Source organism: Gymnoscopelus microlampas (assembly GCF_963454915.1).
Source record: "Gymnoscopelus microlampas genome assembly, chromosome: 24".
Classification (NCBI taxonomy): domain Eukaryota; kingdom Metazoa; phylum Chordata; class Actinopteri; order Myctophiformes; family Myctophidae; genus Gymnoscopelus; species Gymnoscopelus microlampas.
In genome coordinates, this window is record NC_139961.1 from 16,390,724 (window position 1) to 16,407,328 (window position 16,605).

General features: G+C 40.0%; 1 protein-coding gene across 1 annotated transcript; it reads left to right on the plus strand.

Moving 5' to 3' along the window:
- The first annotated feature begins 1,797 nt into the window (after positions 1 to 1,797).
- Positions 1,798 to 10,755, plus strand: LOC311041089 (uncharacterized protein). The gene is made up of 5 exons (XM_084051549.1): positions 1,798 to 1,930; positions 2,295 to 2,366; positions 4,956 to 5,090; positions 7,973 to 8,158; positions 9,985 to 10,755. The coding sequence occupies exons 1-5, from the start codon at positions 1,864 to 1,866 to the stop codon at positions 10,593 to 10,595; spliced, it is 1,071 nt and encodes a 356-aa protein (XP_083907675.1). The 5' UTR covers positions 1,798 to 1,863; the 3' UTR covers positions 10,596 to 10,755.
- Positions 10,756 to 16,605: the final 5,850 nt, after the last annotated feature.

The following is a 16,605-nucleotide window of genomic DNA, read 5'->3' on the forward strand; positions in this document are numbered from 1 at the left end:
AAAAACGCAAACCGCAACTACCAGTCTTTACAAGCAACTTAACAGAAAAGGAAGCCCAAAGTCGCTTATGATAAGTCGACATGGCAACACTGTTGTGAGAGCTACATTAGGAGAGTGTGGGGGAGGGGGGGGTCACAGTTGGGGGGCCAAGTTATGACGTCAGCAATGGAATAGGCAGGGGTGGAAGAAGTACTCAGATATTTTACTTAAGTAAAAGTAGCAATACCACAACATAAAAATACTCTGTTACAAGTAAAAGGCATGTGTTCAAACTGTTACTTGAGTATAAAGACTACAAAAGTAGTGGCATGAAAATATACTTAAAAGTACCAAAAGTATAAGTACTACAATGTTTAAATAGCCAATCTACAAGCTCACAACGCGTCGTATTGTTCACAACGCGTCGCATTGCGCAACAAATAAAACACATCTAGTTGTACTCTGTTTTATATTAAATCTTCATCTACAACTTGGGTCTTCAACAGCGGGTCCGGAACCCTATGGAGTCCTCAGAGTTACTACAAGGATCCTACAGCAGAGGTCTTCAACAGGGGTCCGGGACCCCTAGGGGGTCCTCAGAGTTACTACAGACAACACCTCGCGCTGCGAGGCGTTGTGTGCTTGTAGATCTGCTATTTTCGGCAAAGTGGTTTAGTACAGGGGGGGAAAGAGCAGGCTAAGTACAGAGTGAAAAGTCAGATACTACATATTGTTTAAGTGCATGGTTACATGTCTGGAAACACACATTAACATGAATCCAACATGATAGTGCTGTGAAACAAGTCTATGAAGCTGCCTATGAAATCTATGAAAAAATAAATATTCGCTGCAATATATATTGGGGTTCCCTGCTTTATCTCGCTCTCAGCCAAGGGGTCCTTGGGCTGAAAACGTTGAAGACCCCTGTCCTTCAGAATCCCTATTCTAGCAAAAAGAGCAGATCTGCAAGCTTGTAGGTTGGCTATTTTCAAAGAGATTTGGTATTGAGGGGGGAAAAGAGCAGACCAAGTACGGGGCCAGAGGTCACGTTTACAAAGTGTCGATAATGTCACATGAACGTTCTTATTCTCTTCCTTCATTCCAGACCAGTCTGTGGAGTCCAGCCTGCAGGTGGAGAGGAGTTCTCCAGCACCAGCTAAACCGGAACCTGAAGCCGACCTGGACATTGGCAAGATTCCTGCTCTCTTTCTTTAGACCCTTTTCCACTGCACCATTTTATGGTTGTGAAAAGGGTTAATAACTGTCCCAATTGCATTTCCATGTGTGCACTGTTTGGATCTCTTTGGCTGGGCAGTTAACTGAAAATATATTGAAACTGGCATTAATAACCGACCATGTGACGCGTTGTGAGCTTGTAGATTGGCAATTTCCACAATTATGTAACACATTTTTGTATAAATATTAAATATGGCGCATTTTGGCCATATTACATTTTTTTATTTTGATTATTGGTGTCGGTCATTGTCAGTCATTTCTTTGTAGTTTATGTCATATCTGCCTCGTGCAACTTTTTGGCCTAAAAGCCACACAATTAAATCGTTAATCGCAATTATTTATATGACAATTAATCGTCAAGTAAAATGTTATAATCGTGACAGCCCTGGTGACACTTGCAGTGAGGTCAGTCCAGTTTAAAGGAATACTACACCAAATTAGAGGTTTGCACTGGCACGCCATTTAACATTTTTACACTCTGATCCCTTGAAACTTTTCCTGTATTTAGGGTCTCTATGCAGTTTTTGAAAAAACACTTCTCTGTTCCCTGTTTTACATTCAACCTTCATCTACATACAACCCGTCACATCAAAGTCCTTGTTCTATTCCTTCATTCCAGACCAGTCTGTGGACTCCAGCCTGCAGGAGATGAATTCTCCAGAGTCGGACAGGACTGTTTATATTAAACAGGAACCTGAAGATCATCTGGACATAGGTAAGTTTTATGTTCTCGCTCACTTTTTTTTTCTTGATCTGTTATTCTTCTACTTCTCACTATAGCAGTATCATGGCCAGAATATCATGATAATGAGGTCATATCTGGTGAAATAAATATCAAATATGCTTTGCTACAAGCAGAAGGTACAATATCTACTATATATGGTGTTGCATTGTTTATTGTGCTTTTTGTCTTGCCCCCTGGAAGACCGGAGGTCAGGGGTGAGACTTGGGGAGCGCATTGGGTCTGTGGCGAGAACCAATCAAACCTTGATTCAAGTTTTTCCTCTGTTCCTCTGTTTTACATTCAACCTTCATCCACAACCCATGTCACATCAAATTCCTCCTTCCTTCTGTTCCAGACCAGTATGTGGGGTCCAGCCTGGGTTCTTCTGTTAAACCAGAAACTGAGAACTACCAGGTCCAGGACCTCAGTAAGTTTCATGTGCTCTTTCTTTTATTCTGTCGTGTCTGTTCTCTCATCTTATCAACTTCTAACTATAGTGTTACGGACAAAACATCCTGATAATATCATGGTTCTATGGTTATAAAAAAATATAACTCTCAAAACTAATATTTATTGTTTATTGTGCTTTTAGTATATTTTTGCCACTTCCAAAAGCAATTATTTCATGCAAATGCAGAACAAAAGGAAAAGTAGCATAACATAACAGGGATTCACAATAGCAGATAATACAAGCTCACAGTACAACACTTTGTGCCTGCAAGCTTGTACATCTGCTATTTTTAAGTGTTCAAGTGTTTGAAAAAGTTTGACAAATTTAGAATTTTTGAACACAAATCTTCTCTCTGGGGGTCCCTGGCACAAAACATTTTCAGATAAGTATAGCGGCCAAATATATCAATTCGGGGGTCCTTGGCACAGAAACGAGCGTGAAAACTACTGCTCTAAACTGTCATTGCTTAGTTTCCACGTGGCATTTTAGGTTGGTGCGCACCCAACTGGTGTAAAACTGCTCCGGTCCCCTTTTCTTTTTCTTTTTACGTTATTCATTCAGTGGAGTTTTGCTGAGAGCCTTTTGTTCTGGCTGCAGCGGTGCAGGATTTGCACCATTAATGCTGCTATTTTTCACAGAAACAGTGTTTTTTTAGTTTCTTTTTTAAAGCACCTCCCCACCACAGAGTCTGGGGGTTCGAATGCATTCCGGTGCATCCAGACTTTGTCGAGCATCTATAAGAACACAATTTGCCCGTGTTCGCGGTAGGGAACCTGGGCGGGCAGGGTGATACTTGTCACTATACGTACTCCTATGGGCTCGGGCGGCACCTGTCAACGGGGAGTGAAGTCTTTGCATTGGAACTGCAATAGTGTTACTTTTCTCTAAATTGTTTCCATCCAGTTCAAGCCCCTATATTGAATTTAAATGCCACCAGACTTAGTTGTAGTTGGAGATCTCTGATTCATCTGCCGACAAAAGACTAGCCCAGCCCTAGGGCTGTCACAGTGAGGGAATTGCACTTGCAGTACAGTATGGTGGCCCAACAGCGCAATATATCGCCCTGTTAACCCACCAATGCACCCACGGTAATGCCCCCCCTTACCTCAAGGAACTGCTCGAGCCACAGACCTCCACTTGCAGCCAACACCGCCTCCAAGTTCCCCCCACCAAGCTCCGCACCATGGGCGACCGAGCCTTCTGCTCAGCTGCCCCTCTACAGTAGAACTCACTCCCGGACCAGCTTTGATTTATTTGAAAAGCCAAAACCACATGGTCACCGCAGTTAGAGGATTACACAAGAAAGTCCTGAGACTTATTTCCGTTGAGGTCCTCTTACAATTAACAGTCAAAACGTTAAAATACAATACAGTACAAAACATGTAACTAACGTCACACTACAAAGACACAAGTAACATCCACAGTACAGCCACAGTACACATTACACGTTATGCAACAATGAAAAAAACATTCGTAACATACACAGTACATACATACAAACAATACAATACAAGAACACAAGTAACATACACAGTACACATATACAAACAAGTGCTACCTTATTCTTTCCTAGTCTAAAGACCCTCTATAGGGGAACCTTTTCTAATAGACATGATTTAGTTTTCTGCTTAAAAGTCCTCAGATTGGTTGTCAGTTTGAGGGTTCCACAGTCTGTCGATGCTTTTAAGAGAGGACTAAAGACTTTCCTTTTAAATAAAGCATTTGTAGCACTTTGAGGTTTGTTCAAATATAAAGTGCAATACAAATAAAATGTATTATTATTATTACGTGGCATTATTGCTGTGGCCAACACCACTCTTTTGTACTTACTACTTCAATTATCCTGAATTATGCCACATAGAGAATCAATAAACAAAACATACACTACATAAATAAACGTTAATGTTAGGCTAGTGTTGCTTTTTAAATGGCTGAGAAAAGAAAATCCCGGCTGAAAATGCTATGGCGCTCTAAAAGTGCTTCCAAACGCCTGAGTTGTCAGCTCTCAGCAAGCACATGGAAATGCCACATTGTGAACGCACGAGCGCCAAATAAACGCTCAGCACCTCGCCAATAGGCTCTATGCACAGCAGCCATATTATCACTTCCTTCACAGGTGTTACCAATGCTACTAATGAAGGCTCTGTTCCATTTAGTGTAGCACAGTAGTTTCCACGACCCCCATAACTCTGAGAGTGTACAAATGGAACCAAATGGACCCTTACGGGTCCATTTGGTTCCATTTGTACACTCTCAGAGTTACACACCCGTAAGGGGCCATTTGGAAGCCCATGAGGGTCCCTGGACCCCAACTTTAGACCCACTGGTGTAGCAGAGTGTTTCCAGTGAGCCAACATGCACAACATCAGCACCCTGACTCTGTTTGACCAGAATGGAACAGAGCCTTCATTAGTATCATTGGTAACACCTGTGAATGTCTTCATAATATGGCTGCTGTGAATAGAGCCTATCGGGAGTCTTATATTTTACACTCAACTTTCATCTACAACCCATGTCGAATCAAAGTCTGTATTATTAAAGTCTTATTATATTCCTTCATTCCAGACCGGTATGTGGAGTCCAGCCTGCAGGTGAAGATGCGTTTTCCCGCCTCAGCAGGCAGGACCGTTGGTCCAGGGCGCCCAGGACGGGGGAAGAGAAAGAGACGGACACCACAGCATTTACAGGACTTTGTGTTGGGTGAGTGTGTTACTGGGGACAATGGGGAAAAACAAATGACGGGGGGAAAATAATAAAATAGTAATAATAATGATGATAAGCAGACAAAATTTTAACTGGAACACTAAAATTGAAGCAGAGGGCTTTAACTTTATAACCAAAAATGTATGTAACACAAACATTACAATTCTCTGTCACCGTCATCCACACAAGTATGTTTATAAATACCTTGTGACTGTTAAGTTATATCACCAGCCGATCAAACAATACGATTTGAAACACAAATGATTTTGGCTGAATGAACAACACTGGCTTTTGCGACGCGAGCGGCGAGTCTCTCTCTTGCAGTGGTGTATCATCCTACAGCGTCACACAAAAGCATCAAAAGTAGATCTACAAGCTCTATGAGGTTTCCACCCGACAGAGACAATATTATGTACTGTATAGTCCCTGTCACTGCCAACCATAACCGGCATTGGGACAATGGGGAGGGTGTTTTTGTTGTCAACATTAGATGGACAGTATAGAGCAGTGGTTCTCAAGCTTTTTCATGTCAAGGACCCCAAAATTTACACTTATTAGCCCGCGGACCCCCATTTGAAAAGATAAGCCAGGGACCCCCATAAGAGAAGATTTTTACGGCTCTAGCACGGGTCCATTTGGTTCCATTTGTACGCTTTCAGAGTTACAGACCCATAAGGGTCCATTTGGTTCCTATCCATCATTTAGCTGGGGACCCCCTGGAACCCCCTCAAGTACCCCTGGGGGTCCCCGGACCCCACTTTGAAAACCAATGGTATAGAGACTATTATGTGCCAGATCGGAATTAATCGGATTGGATCTGTTTTAATGCTGCCTGATCGGGATCGGAATCGGATCGCAAAAACCTTGATCGCAGCACCTCTAGTGGAAACCTTGGATGTCCAAAAAATAAAACATGTTTCAATGGATCCATTGTAGTTATAATTTATTCACAAGCTCTTAATACTTTTCATTGGTTAAATGTTTATAAAACCAACAGACCCACTTAAACTTTCCCAAAAAAAAAGCAAAAGTGAGCTTGTAGATCGGCTATTCTTGCTATGTTTGTGTTGACACTGTAGTATGACTTAGTAAGCATTAGATAGGACTGCATGTGACTAATGCGTAGCCTCTGTTACCTTTAACACAGAGACCATTCCTTAGCTACCAGTTGCACTGCAAGATCTTCAACCATGTTAATACAAGCTTTTCCCCCATCTTACACTAATTACATTATACTCATTAGTGACCTGGGTTACAGATACATTATCGGCATCAGTGGTATCAAGATGTAGGAGGAACTTCCATAATCAACCGTTCATAGTTGTATGATCCTTCTATGGGGGAATACAAGGATATGAACCCTGGTGCAACTTTATTGTCACATCATATGATTAGAGGGAACTAAAGAGTAGCTGAGATTGTCCTTTTTTGTGTTTAACGTTTTTGCCTGTAACATTTGCAGTTACAGGTCAAATTAGATGTTATAGAGAAGAAAAGTCAAATAAACAGAAGGCCCAGTCAGATCACATATACAGTCCATGCATGATTAAATATGGCAATAGATTAATGACACTACAGAAGGCAGAAATATTTACTGTTGGGCAGAAACTTTGTCTGTCCATATTTATTTATTTAAAATAATACTTCATCGCGATGCGACACACCACATTGTGAGATTGTAGATTGGCTATTTTCACAATATTTATTTGCGGAACCGAGTCGAACTAAATGTAATGCCTACAATTTCAAGTGCAAGTCAGGGTGGGGGGTCCCCAGTTCAAATCTAATTATTTTGGGGAGGTCGCGCCCTGAAAAGTTTGAGAACCCTTGACATAAGTTCTAATCAAGCCCCCAGGACCGCAGAGGATTATTGAAGCCATAGAATCTGGTATTACAAGACTTCCGCATTTAGAACGCTACTGCACATGCTTCTATCGTTTGAAACACTACTGCGCTCTGCTCTATTGGCTACAAAGTTGGAGCCAATCAAGGAAGTAGGGGTACTTCCGGACCGGGTGCTTCATGCGCCACGCTGGGTAAGACCTAGCCGGTTGAGTGTCTAAACCAGGGGTGGGCAACTTTGAGGATGGAGAGGGCCACTATATTTCCACACTCACTCCAGAGGGCCACATTGCATATACTGTCGGGCAGACATCTGCTATTTTTGCTATTTTCCAATTGGAATCCTGATTCTTTTTTTTTTAATGAATTGGAATCCTGAAAAGTAAAAATGTGATTTAGTTTCAAATGCATTTAGTTATACTTATGTTAACTTTATGAACTTGAATACAAATACATTGGACATAAAAAAGACAATAGAATTTTAATACTAGTCATTAAGCTACTTATATAGAAGTAATTAAAGCGTCTCATGTTTGCATATTTGCAATGTGAACAGCTGAAATCAATAATATATCAGTATTCCGATATTAACCTGCGGGCCGCATTAAGTGACGGTGGGGGCTGCATGTGGCCCCCCTGCCCGCCAGTTGCCCATTATTGACGGGCGGGGTGGCGCTGGTTGTCAAAATTGGACCTGTGCAGGACTCTGATCTATGGTCTCTGTTTGATACGTTGTCTGATGATGTTGCTTTAGTTTTTACAACTGAGTTATTATTGACTGTTCTTGTTATTGACTGTTCTTGTTGCAGATATACAAGCTCACAGCGCGTCACTTTGTGCTGCGCTAAGAGCTTGTATATCTGCTATTTTTGAAAAATCTTGAAACTGTGAGAACTGCTGATTTGGAAGGCATTTGTAGAATCAGCCTCAGGTCTTAATGCGTTAAATGTGCTATACAAACAAACTTGATTTGTTCCCTCTGTTTTATATTCAACCATTCGTTTTACAACCCAACCCATGATGTTTTTCTATTCCAGATGAGGCTGTGGTTGAAGCTGTGGCGGACTCTGTGGTGGACTCTGTGGAGGACTCCGTGGCGGAGTCTGTGGAGGACTCTGTGGCGGAGTCTGTCGTGGAGTCTGTGGAGTCTAGTCTGAAGGTGAAGATGGACCCTGAAGAGGACCCTGAAGAGGACCCTGAAGAGGACCCTGAAGAGGACCGTGGTAAGTGTCTGTCTGTCTGTGATTTTATTCTTTTTTGTTGTAGGGCTATCACTTTATAAATGTTTCAGTAGAGGGAGTGTTGGGTGGGAGGAGTAGGACGAAGACTCTATGTACATAGAGTTAGCTGTATAACTTGAGGGTAAAAAAATCAACAAAATGATTATAGCCAACATTATATGACAATCATATTTGTAAACATGATATTAACGTTTTTCATATTTAGTTTTACATACGAGTCATTTGGATATTAAAGTTTTTCATTTTTTGTTTTACATATTCATGTCAGTATCACCAAGATACATATTTTTCACAATTATGTTAACATCGTAATCCGGCTTTGTGAAATACCCTTTTGACCATCTCACTTTGTGTTAGAGAATCCCAAGTGAGCCTATCCTACATCCTATAACTCATGTCTTCTATGCCAATTGTACATCACAAAATGTGATCAATGTTATACATGTTGCTTATATAGTCATTTCAGGACTAGTTAAGTAATCTGCATTTTAGTTTGACATATTTGAGAGGGATTTTAAATGATATGAACCGTTAATTAGGGAACCCAATTTAATCTACCCAAGTTGAAAATATACATGTTGAATAAAACACTGGCTAGTATTCCAACAGTCTGAAAGCAGGATGTGGACATTTATTCCGACATTAGAAGCTTCTAGCCTTAATAGAGACTCCACACAACTCTTCTGATGCTGTGTTGAGCAGCTCCACAAATCAAAATTGGTCCCTGTATTAATAGGAAATTAATATTTTGGGCCTAGGTGATATGTTGAGCCTAAGCTGTAATCCTGGCCGCTACTCTCCCTCTGCCAGCCTGGGGAGAGCCCCGAACTGAGCTCATGCTTCCTTCAACGCATAAGGAGCTAGATTCGTTTTTTAACCAGCTACGTAACGGTTTCAGAGCCAAGCCTTTTGTTCAAAAGCTAAAATGAAACCCACCTGAAGTTTTCATATTGTCGCTGTCGGGACGGAAGCTTGTATCTAAATATTTCAACCTTTTAGTTTTTTTGTGACTAAATACCCTACTTTGTCATACTACAAAGTAGTATGACTTAAATAGATATGGTTTTATAATTTATTGGATACCTGAAAAGTAATAAATGATAATATATTTGGATGTGCTTATTTTCCATTAATATGACTATAACACAATTCACTGCATTTCAGTTCAGTATTCAAGTTTGAGTCATAGTGATTAACTGCACAAAATCACACATTGTAATTAAAATTGTAATTGTTTGATAGCACTAATATTTATGAGTTGTATAGATTTTTTTGCTAATTCGTCCAAAACAGATTATATTGTTTAAACCGTTAACCGTCCCATGCCTAATACTTTGGAGGAAGACCCCGGTGGCTGGGTTGCGGGTTTAACTCAAGGCCGGGGGCCTGACGGAGCTACCACCGGACCGTTAAGCCGTTTATTTTAGTGCCTAAGCTAAGCTCACGTTTCAGGAGGGCTCGCTCGTTTAGTACCATGGTGACGTCAAAGCCTCCCCGCTCGCTCCGTCTCACGCCGAGCGAGCCGAAAAACAAGCAATTCTTTCTCGATCTTACAGATTTTCGTACGTTATGTACTGTACCATGTAACAATTGAGTTATCTGTTGATTTCAAGCAGTTTAAGCAGGAAACTTTGTTTCTCCAGAAGCCATTGATCATAAGATTGATAACTAAATAATGATTTTTGTGCATAACAGACTCTACACCTAGATCAGTTTGATAAATTAAGCAGTTTGAGATGGCTGTTAATTCAATGTAATTCAATGTTTTTAATTATCCATTTCTTTATCTCCCCCTTTCTCCACCCAAGATGTTTCTCCTGCCAAAACACCAGAGAAGAAGCCAACCTACTGTGAGCCGTGTGGGAAAGACTTCTTAACAAACGGAAGACTCCTATTACACCAGAGAATACATACAGGGGAGAAACCCTACCAGTGTAACGAGTGTGAGAGTACTTTCAGGACATCTGGTACCCTCACTGTTCACAAGAGACTCCATACAGGAGAGAAACCCTACCACTGTATCGTGTGTGGGAAAACGTTCAGCAGAAGCGGTGATCTCACAGTTCACCTGCGAACTCACACTGGAGAGAAACCCTACCGCTGTGACCAGTGTGGGAAAATGTTCAGCCAGAGCAGTCATCTCAGCAGTCACATGTTCATTCATACAGGAGAAAAACCCTTCCATTGTAACCACTGTGAGAAGAGGTTCAACATGAACAGTCATCTCAAAAGTCACCAGAGAGTTCACACGGCAGAGAATACCCGTTCCTACTACCCTTACCAGCAGAAAAGGTTCAGCCATAAAGGCCATCTCGATAGCTACCAGAAATGTCACGGTGGAGAGAAACCCTACAAATGCTCAAAATGTCAAAAGAGTTTTCAGTGGGTTCAAACTTTAAAATATCATTGGTGCAAATAAACAGGAGGTGCCTTTCAAATGTGAACCAAGGTTGTTAGTGTTGTCAAGGTCAGAAGATTAGTAGTTAAAGGTAGGGTAAGTGTTCTTTTTTGGTTAAAACAAAAAGTATTTTGTTAAAAGGTTTAAAGCACTATATTCTGATAGTAATCATTGCTATACACGAATCCACGGAGCGCTGCCCTGCACGCAGCCATTGCTGCGGTGTCAACGCTCCACGGATGTGACACCGCAGCAATGTCCGCCTACAGGCAGCGCGTCTGTGGATTCGTCTATAGAGTGTTTGTTCAGTAACAGGAGTCTCCCCAGCTCTTTAATAAACAGAAAATTCATTTTCCGGTAGGTGTCAAAATCTCAGCCAATCAGGAGAAAGTACCCATTTTTAAGCTTAATTTTTATAGTGTTCCAGTTCCAATTTTGCATGCTCATTTCTTGGTGTCATCACTTCCAATTTCTCTTGTTTAATCTATATCCTGATTGAGTTCTCTATCCTGATTGGATAAAATTGGAAATGAAACTGACACAACATTTTCTGTTTTATAAAGAGCTGGAGAGACAAGGAGACTCCTTTTACTGAACAAACACTCTATAGCAATGAGTACTATGTGAATATAGAGCTATTTAACACTTATTTTAACCAAAGAAAATCACTTACCCTACCCTTTAACAAAACATCATGTTAAAATATTCTGGCACAGCAAAAAAAGAAGACGGATTTAACATCCAACTAAAATCGGCATATGACTAACATTATTCTTCATGATTTTAGTTGGTTTCAACTACATTTTTTGCTAAGCCCCAGTTTTTATTTTCTTTTTTAACTAGCTTAATTTAATTTCACATCTAGATTCTAGTTACTCTGGCTGAAGGAAGCTCACTCTGGTGGGAGTTGGAGGTTCTTGCGGGAAGAGTCTTGAAAGTTGGTTGTCGGATATCGGCAATGTCGATCTGTGGAGAGCGTCTAAAGTGAAAAATATCTGATTGAAATTGGGGGTCATCGGATGATGAGTTAATTATTATTTTACTATTTCTTTTATAAAATAGGCCCATCGTACAAACCTTTCCCAGAATAATATAGACAAATCGAATGTAATATGAAAAATGTACATGATGCATGTTTATCGAATGCCTCCATAGATACTGTCTGGAGGAGTAGTAGCAAACTGTTTTGAAGAAATTTAAAATGGTAGAAAATCTAGTTTGGCGGAAATGGTGAGTTGTGTCATGATCCAAGGAGTGATTGTATATAGTTCATGAGTTATAGGTCAAAATCTAAAGTGGGCTGGTTTAGTGCCACCATGATGCATGCACGAAAGAAGAAAAAATAATACACTGATCGTTCCAGTGTTGTTGTTTTTTGGAGTTAACCCATTAAGGCCTGAGACCGATTCTACAAAATGTCAAAAATATTTTTTCACGATTTTTGAATAGCCAAAGACATCTAAAGTGACACAGATGCGTTCCAGGTCTTAATGGGTTACGGATAATATGTAGTGATTTGTCTGAGTTTTGGAGCAGTAATACCAAAAAGTTTGATGTAAAAAAAAAAAAAAAAAAAGAAGAAATAAATCCTAAATATCGTAATATCTAGGTTAGTGGAAATGGCCGTGGCCTTGTGTATGGGGGTTGTGTCATGATCCAAGGAATCCAGGGAGAGAAAAAAAAAAAGAAAAAATACGATTCAGGAGTTAATAGGCAAACTGTAAAGTGGACTGGTATAGTGCCACCATGATGCCAATTTGAGAAATTCAGGGTGAAGTGCCTTCCATTGCCTGCGAGATGATTAGTATTCGGTGGTTGTCAAACATTTAAATTGTAAAAGTTATATGACATATCTGGTTTAATGTGCAGTTGCTTAAGATGTATTCTGTGTGTATAAAATGTGTTACAATATATAGTTTGACTTGTCTTGGGCTACTAAAATGTGTTACAAAATATAGTTTGACTTGTCTTGGGCTACTAATGCAAAGATATGAGCTGTTTAGTCTCTGGGTCTAAAATACACCAAATAAGACCTGTTATTATCTTTCCTTTCTCAGCTTATATCGTTAATACTGTGTTCTATTTTATTCTTATATTGTTATACGCAATGTTGATTTACTTGTAAGTGAGAACATAAGGGATATTGATTCTGATTAAACTGTAACATGAAATTCAAAGACTGAAGTAAACCTTTTTCCTTTTTTAATCTCTATAGCAGGAATCTTCAACAGGGGGTCCTCAGAGTTACTACAGGGGGTCCGCCAAAACTTTGTGTGATGTGATTTTTTTTTTTACCTTAACCACTTGAACCCTAACATCCCTTTTTCTGAGGAGAACTTTAGCCAAAATAGCAGATCTACATCTACGATCGCCTCGCGGGCTTTAAATTGGAAATACTCCAGTAACGTAAAAAAAATACCTCAACATTGTACTTAAGTACAGTACTTGAGTACATGTACTTAGTTACACCACTGAGTACACATTAACATGTGTGTAATCTCTAAACAGATTCTGCTAACAGCAGAATCTGTCAGCACCACTTCCCAAATAATTGGCATACGACTAAATAAATTGGGGAGGAAAAAATATGTGAGTTTGTCCATATTAAGTCAAATAAAATGTCTGTTTGTGTACTTGCCAGTGAATCATTGTTTCCTTATTTATACCCATAATGATAAATGTTTCCCTTTCCCTTAAAAGACACATCCTGCACTATACACATATAGCCTACATTTCACCCATATATCATTGTTTGGCTAAATAGTGACTGTATCTATTTGAAATCATTGTATAGCTATAAATTAATGAATATTGTCCATGTATCATATTGTCAACCATGTATCATGATGCGTATCGTATCACTGTTAAAATGTGTCATTTACACCCCTGAAGAATAGCAGCATAATACATTATAACGTATAAAACCATCATAGCCACACACTATGTGATATCCCTGCAGTGTTACATAATGACCTGTAGATGGTGCTACATGCAAAGTTATATCATACATGAACAGCAGTATAATCCAGTATAACCTACACACACACACACACACACACACACACACACACACACACACACACACACACACACACACACACACACACACACACACACACACACACACACACACACACACACACACACACACACACACACACACACACACACACACACACACACAATTCAATTCAATTCAATGGGCACACACACGCACGCACAAACGCACACACTGACTGGTGACTCACCCTGCCCCCCTAATACGCGAGGGGGGCCGTGTTTTTTCAATTACTTTTTTCATTTATTTTAAATATTATTATTTTTTTAAATTGAAAAAATAAAATACAATAAACATGGTTAAAATGGAGTTTGAAGTTACAATGGGTTTGTATAGGAAGGGGGCGTGTCTGATAAAATGAATATAAAATGTATAAATACTGAATCAAGCAACTTAAAAACTTAAACACTTGTTCTGATGCTTTCGCCCCCAGAATAGTGATATGGTAGGCTATATCTATTATGGTATACCAGACTTTCACCATACAAAGGTTCTATTTAACATTGCAACCTTGCATTCAAATATAGTAGGTAAAAAAAAAAAAAAAACATGAGTCCCGAGTCCGACACATTGTTTGGAAGACACTGCTCTAGAGCAGGGGTCTTCAATGTTTTTTCAGGCCAAGGAAGGACCCCTAAGCCAGTGGTTCTCAACTTGTGAGTTGATTTTGGGGGGTCCCCAGATGACAGTGAAGTGACAATTTAAGGACTTTTAAGACCTTTTTAATAACTAATTATTTGTGTTTAAGTAAATAAATGAAAAGGGCCATTACTTCATCAAAAGTAATCAACAAACTATGCTATAAAAACTGGTCAAACAATGGCCAAATTGTCAAATAATATAAGAATATAAGATCTACAAGCTCACAAGGCGTTGTAAATCTGCTATTTTCACCATATTTATCTGTTGAACCGAGTCAAACTAAACGTAATGCCTCAACTCTTACATTCCAAGTGCTTGTCAGGGTGGGGGGTCCCCAGTTCAAATATGATTCTTTTTTGGGGGTCGCGGCTTCTAAAGGTTCAGAACCACTGACCTAAGCGAAAGGTGAGACTGAACAGGGACCCCCCCTACTTCATATATTGTATAAAATTGTGTTGCATGGGCCTACAGCAGGGGTCTTCAACGTTTTCAGGCCAAGGACCCCCTAGCTGAGAAAGAGATGAAGCAGGGACCCCCTCTATATTGTATGAAATTGTGTTTCAGATTCAACTTTTTTTGTTTATACTTGGTCTGCTCTTTTTTCCCTCTACTCCTATACCTCTTTGCCAAAAATAGCAGATCTACAGGCTCACAACGCGAGGCGTTGTGAGCCTGTAGATCGGCTATTTTTGGCTAAAGTTCTCCTCAGAAAAGGGATGCTAGGGTTCAAGTGGTTAAGGTAAAAAAAAAAATCCTATCACACAAAGATTTGGCGGACCCCCTGTAGTAACTCTGAGGACCCCCTAGGGGCCCGGACCCCCTGTTGAAGACCCCTGGCCTACAGTAAAGTGTAGGGCAGCCTATTGTGCCGTGTTATCGTTCATATACAATACTATTAGTTTACTTTCTAATGATAATACTGTGGATTATACCGACAAGTGACTTGACTTGTTTTTCTTTGCTATTCCTCATGGACCTACTTGCGGATTATACCAGTGTCAGTCTACTTTATGTGGATTATGCAGTCGACACGCACTGACATTTTTGCACCTTAATCCCATGTACAACGCACTGCCTTGTCTTTTAGTGTTTTTTTCTAGCACCTTAAAGGAGGAGTTCACCCAAAAAATGACTTATTTTCTATCAATTGCACACCCCATGAAGCCTTGAATTCATGGATTTACTTTTGTTTTTGTGGCATTCCTAAGCCAATAATTTGATGATAGAAAATAAGTCATTTTTTGGGTGACCTACTCCTTTAACTAACGTCCATAAGTGTGTCATGCACAGTGTACATCTGCTGCTTTGCTCACACACCTTTATATCTTATCTCAGGTACTGTAATGTGTAAATATGTAATGATTTGTTATTTGTTTTTAGTTTTATCTCCCCCCTCTTCGTCTTCCTTTTCTTTCTTCTATGGAAATAACGATCCGATGGGAACTATGCACGAAAACTGATTTCACCCACTTCTTTACTCTGTAAGCCTGTGATGTGACAATAAAGCTGATTCTGATATACAGTTATAACTGGCCATTGTGTTTCAGTAGTTAAAGTAGTTTGCCATTGTTGTGGACAGGTGCTGCACTGTGTGTTTTTAGCACAGGTTTACTTGTTCACATATATAGCACAAGGATTCATGGTTAGGCCTACATTAAATGTCTTTATTTTTTTTTTATATGCTGGATTCATGTCAGTGTGTATTTTCAGACTTATTAAATTCATGAATGAATTAATAAATAAATACATAAATAAATACATGGTCTAGTATCAAACAATAACCTCAATAATCTCACTAGAATAAATAGCCTATAGATGTAAACAGAGATGTTAACATTTTGATGTATAAAGTAGGCTATGATAAAGTATAATGGGTACCAAACGTAAAATAAACAAACTTAAAATTAAAATACAAAGAAATGTGTATAACTTATAAACATGATCTCTCTCTCTCTCCCTCCCTCTTTCCCTCTCCCCCCTCTCTCTATCGCTCCCTTTCTCTATCTCTCTCTCTCTCTCCCTCTATCCTTCCTCTCTCTCTCTCTCTCTCTCTCTCTCTCTCTCTCTCTCTCTCTCTCTCTCTCTCTCTCTCTCTCTCTCTCTCCCTCCCTCCCTCCCTCCCTCCTCTCTCTCCCTCCCTCAGACAAGCCCTCCCTCTCTCTCCTTCCCCTGGCTCTCTCTCTCTCCCTCCCTTGCTCTCTCTCTCTCTCTCTCTCTCTCTCTCTCTCTCTCTCTCTCTCTCTCTCTCTCTCTCTCTCTCTCTCTCTCTCTCAGGGAGGGATAGAGGAGGAGGAGGAGGGGGGAGGGGACTGAGGAGAGCGAGCAAACGGC

What these genes read in the sequence shown, in the direction of transcription:
- LOC311041089 (XM_084051549.1), top strand. Translation starts at nt 1,864, where the DNA reads ATGAATTCTCCAGAGTCGGACAGGACTGTTTATATTAAACAGGAACCT. An exon ending in TGAAGATCATCTGGACATAG is followed by an intron (nt 1,931 to 2,294) that starts GTAAGTTTTATG and finishes CTTCTGTTCCAG; the next exon opens with ACCAGTATGTGGGGTCCAGC. An exon ending in GGACCCTGAAGAGGACCGTG is followed by an intron (nt 8,159 to 9,984) that starts GTAAGTGTCTGT and finishes TCTCCACCCAAG; the next exon opens with ATGTTTCTCCTGCCAAAACA.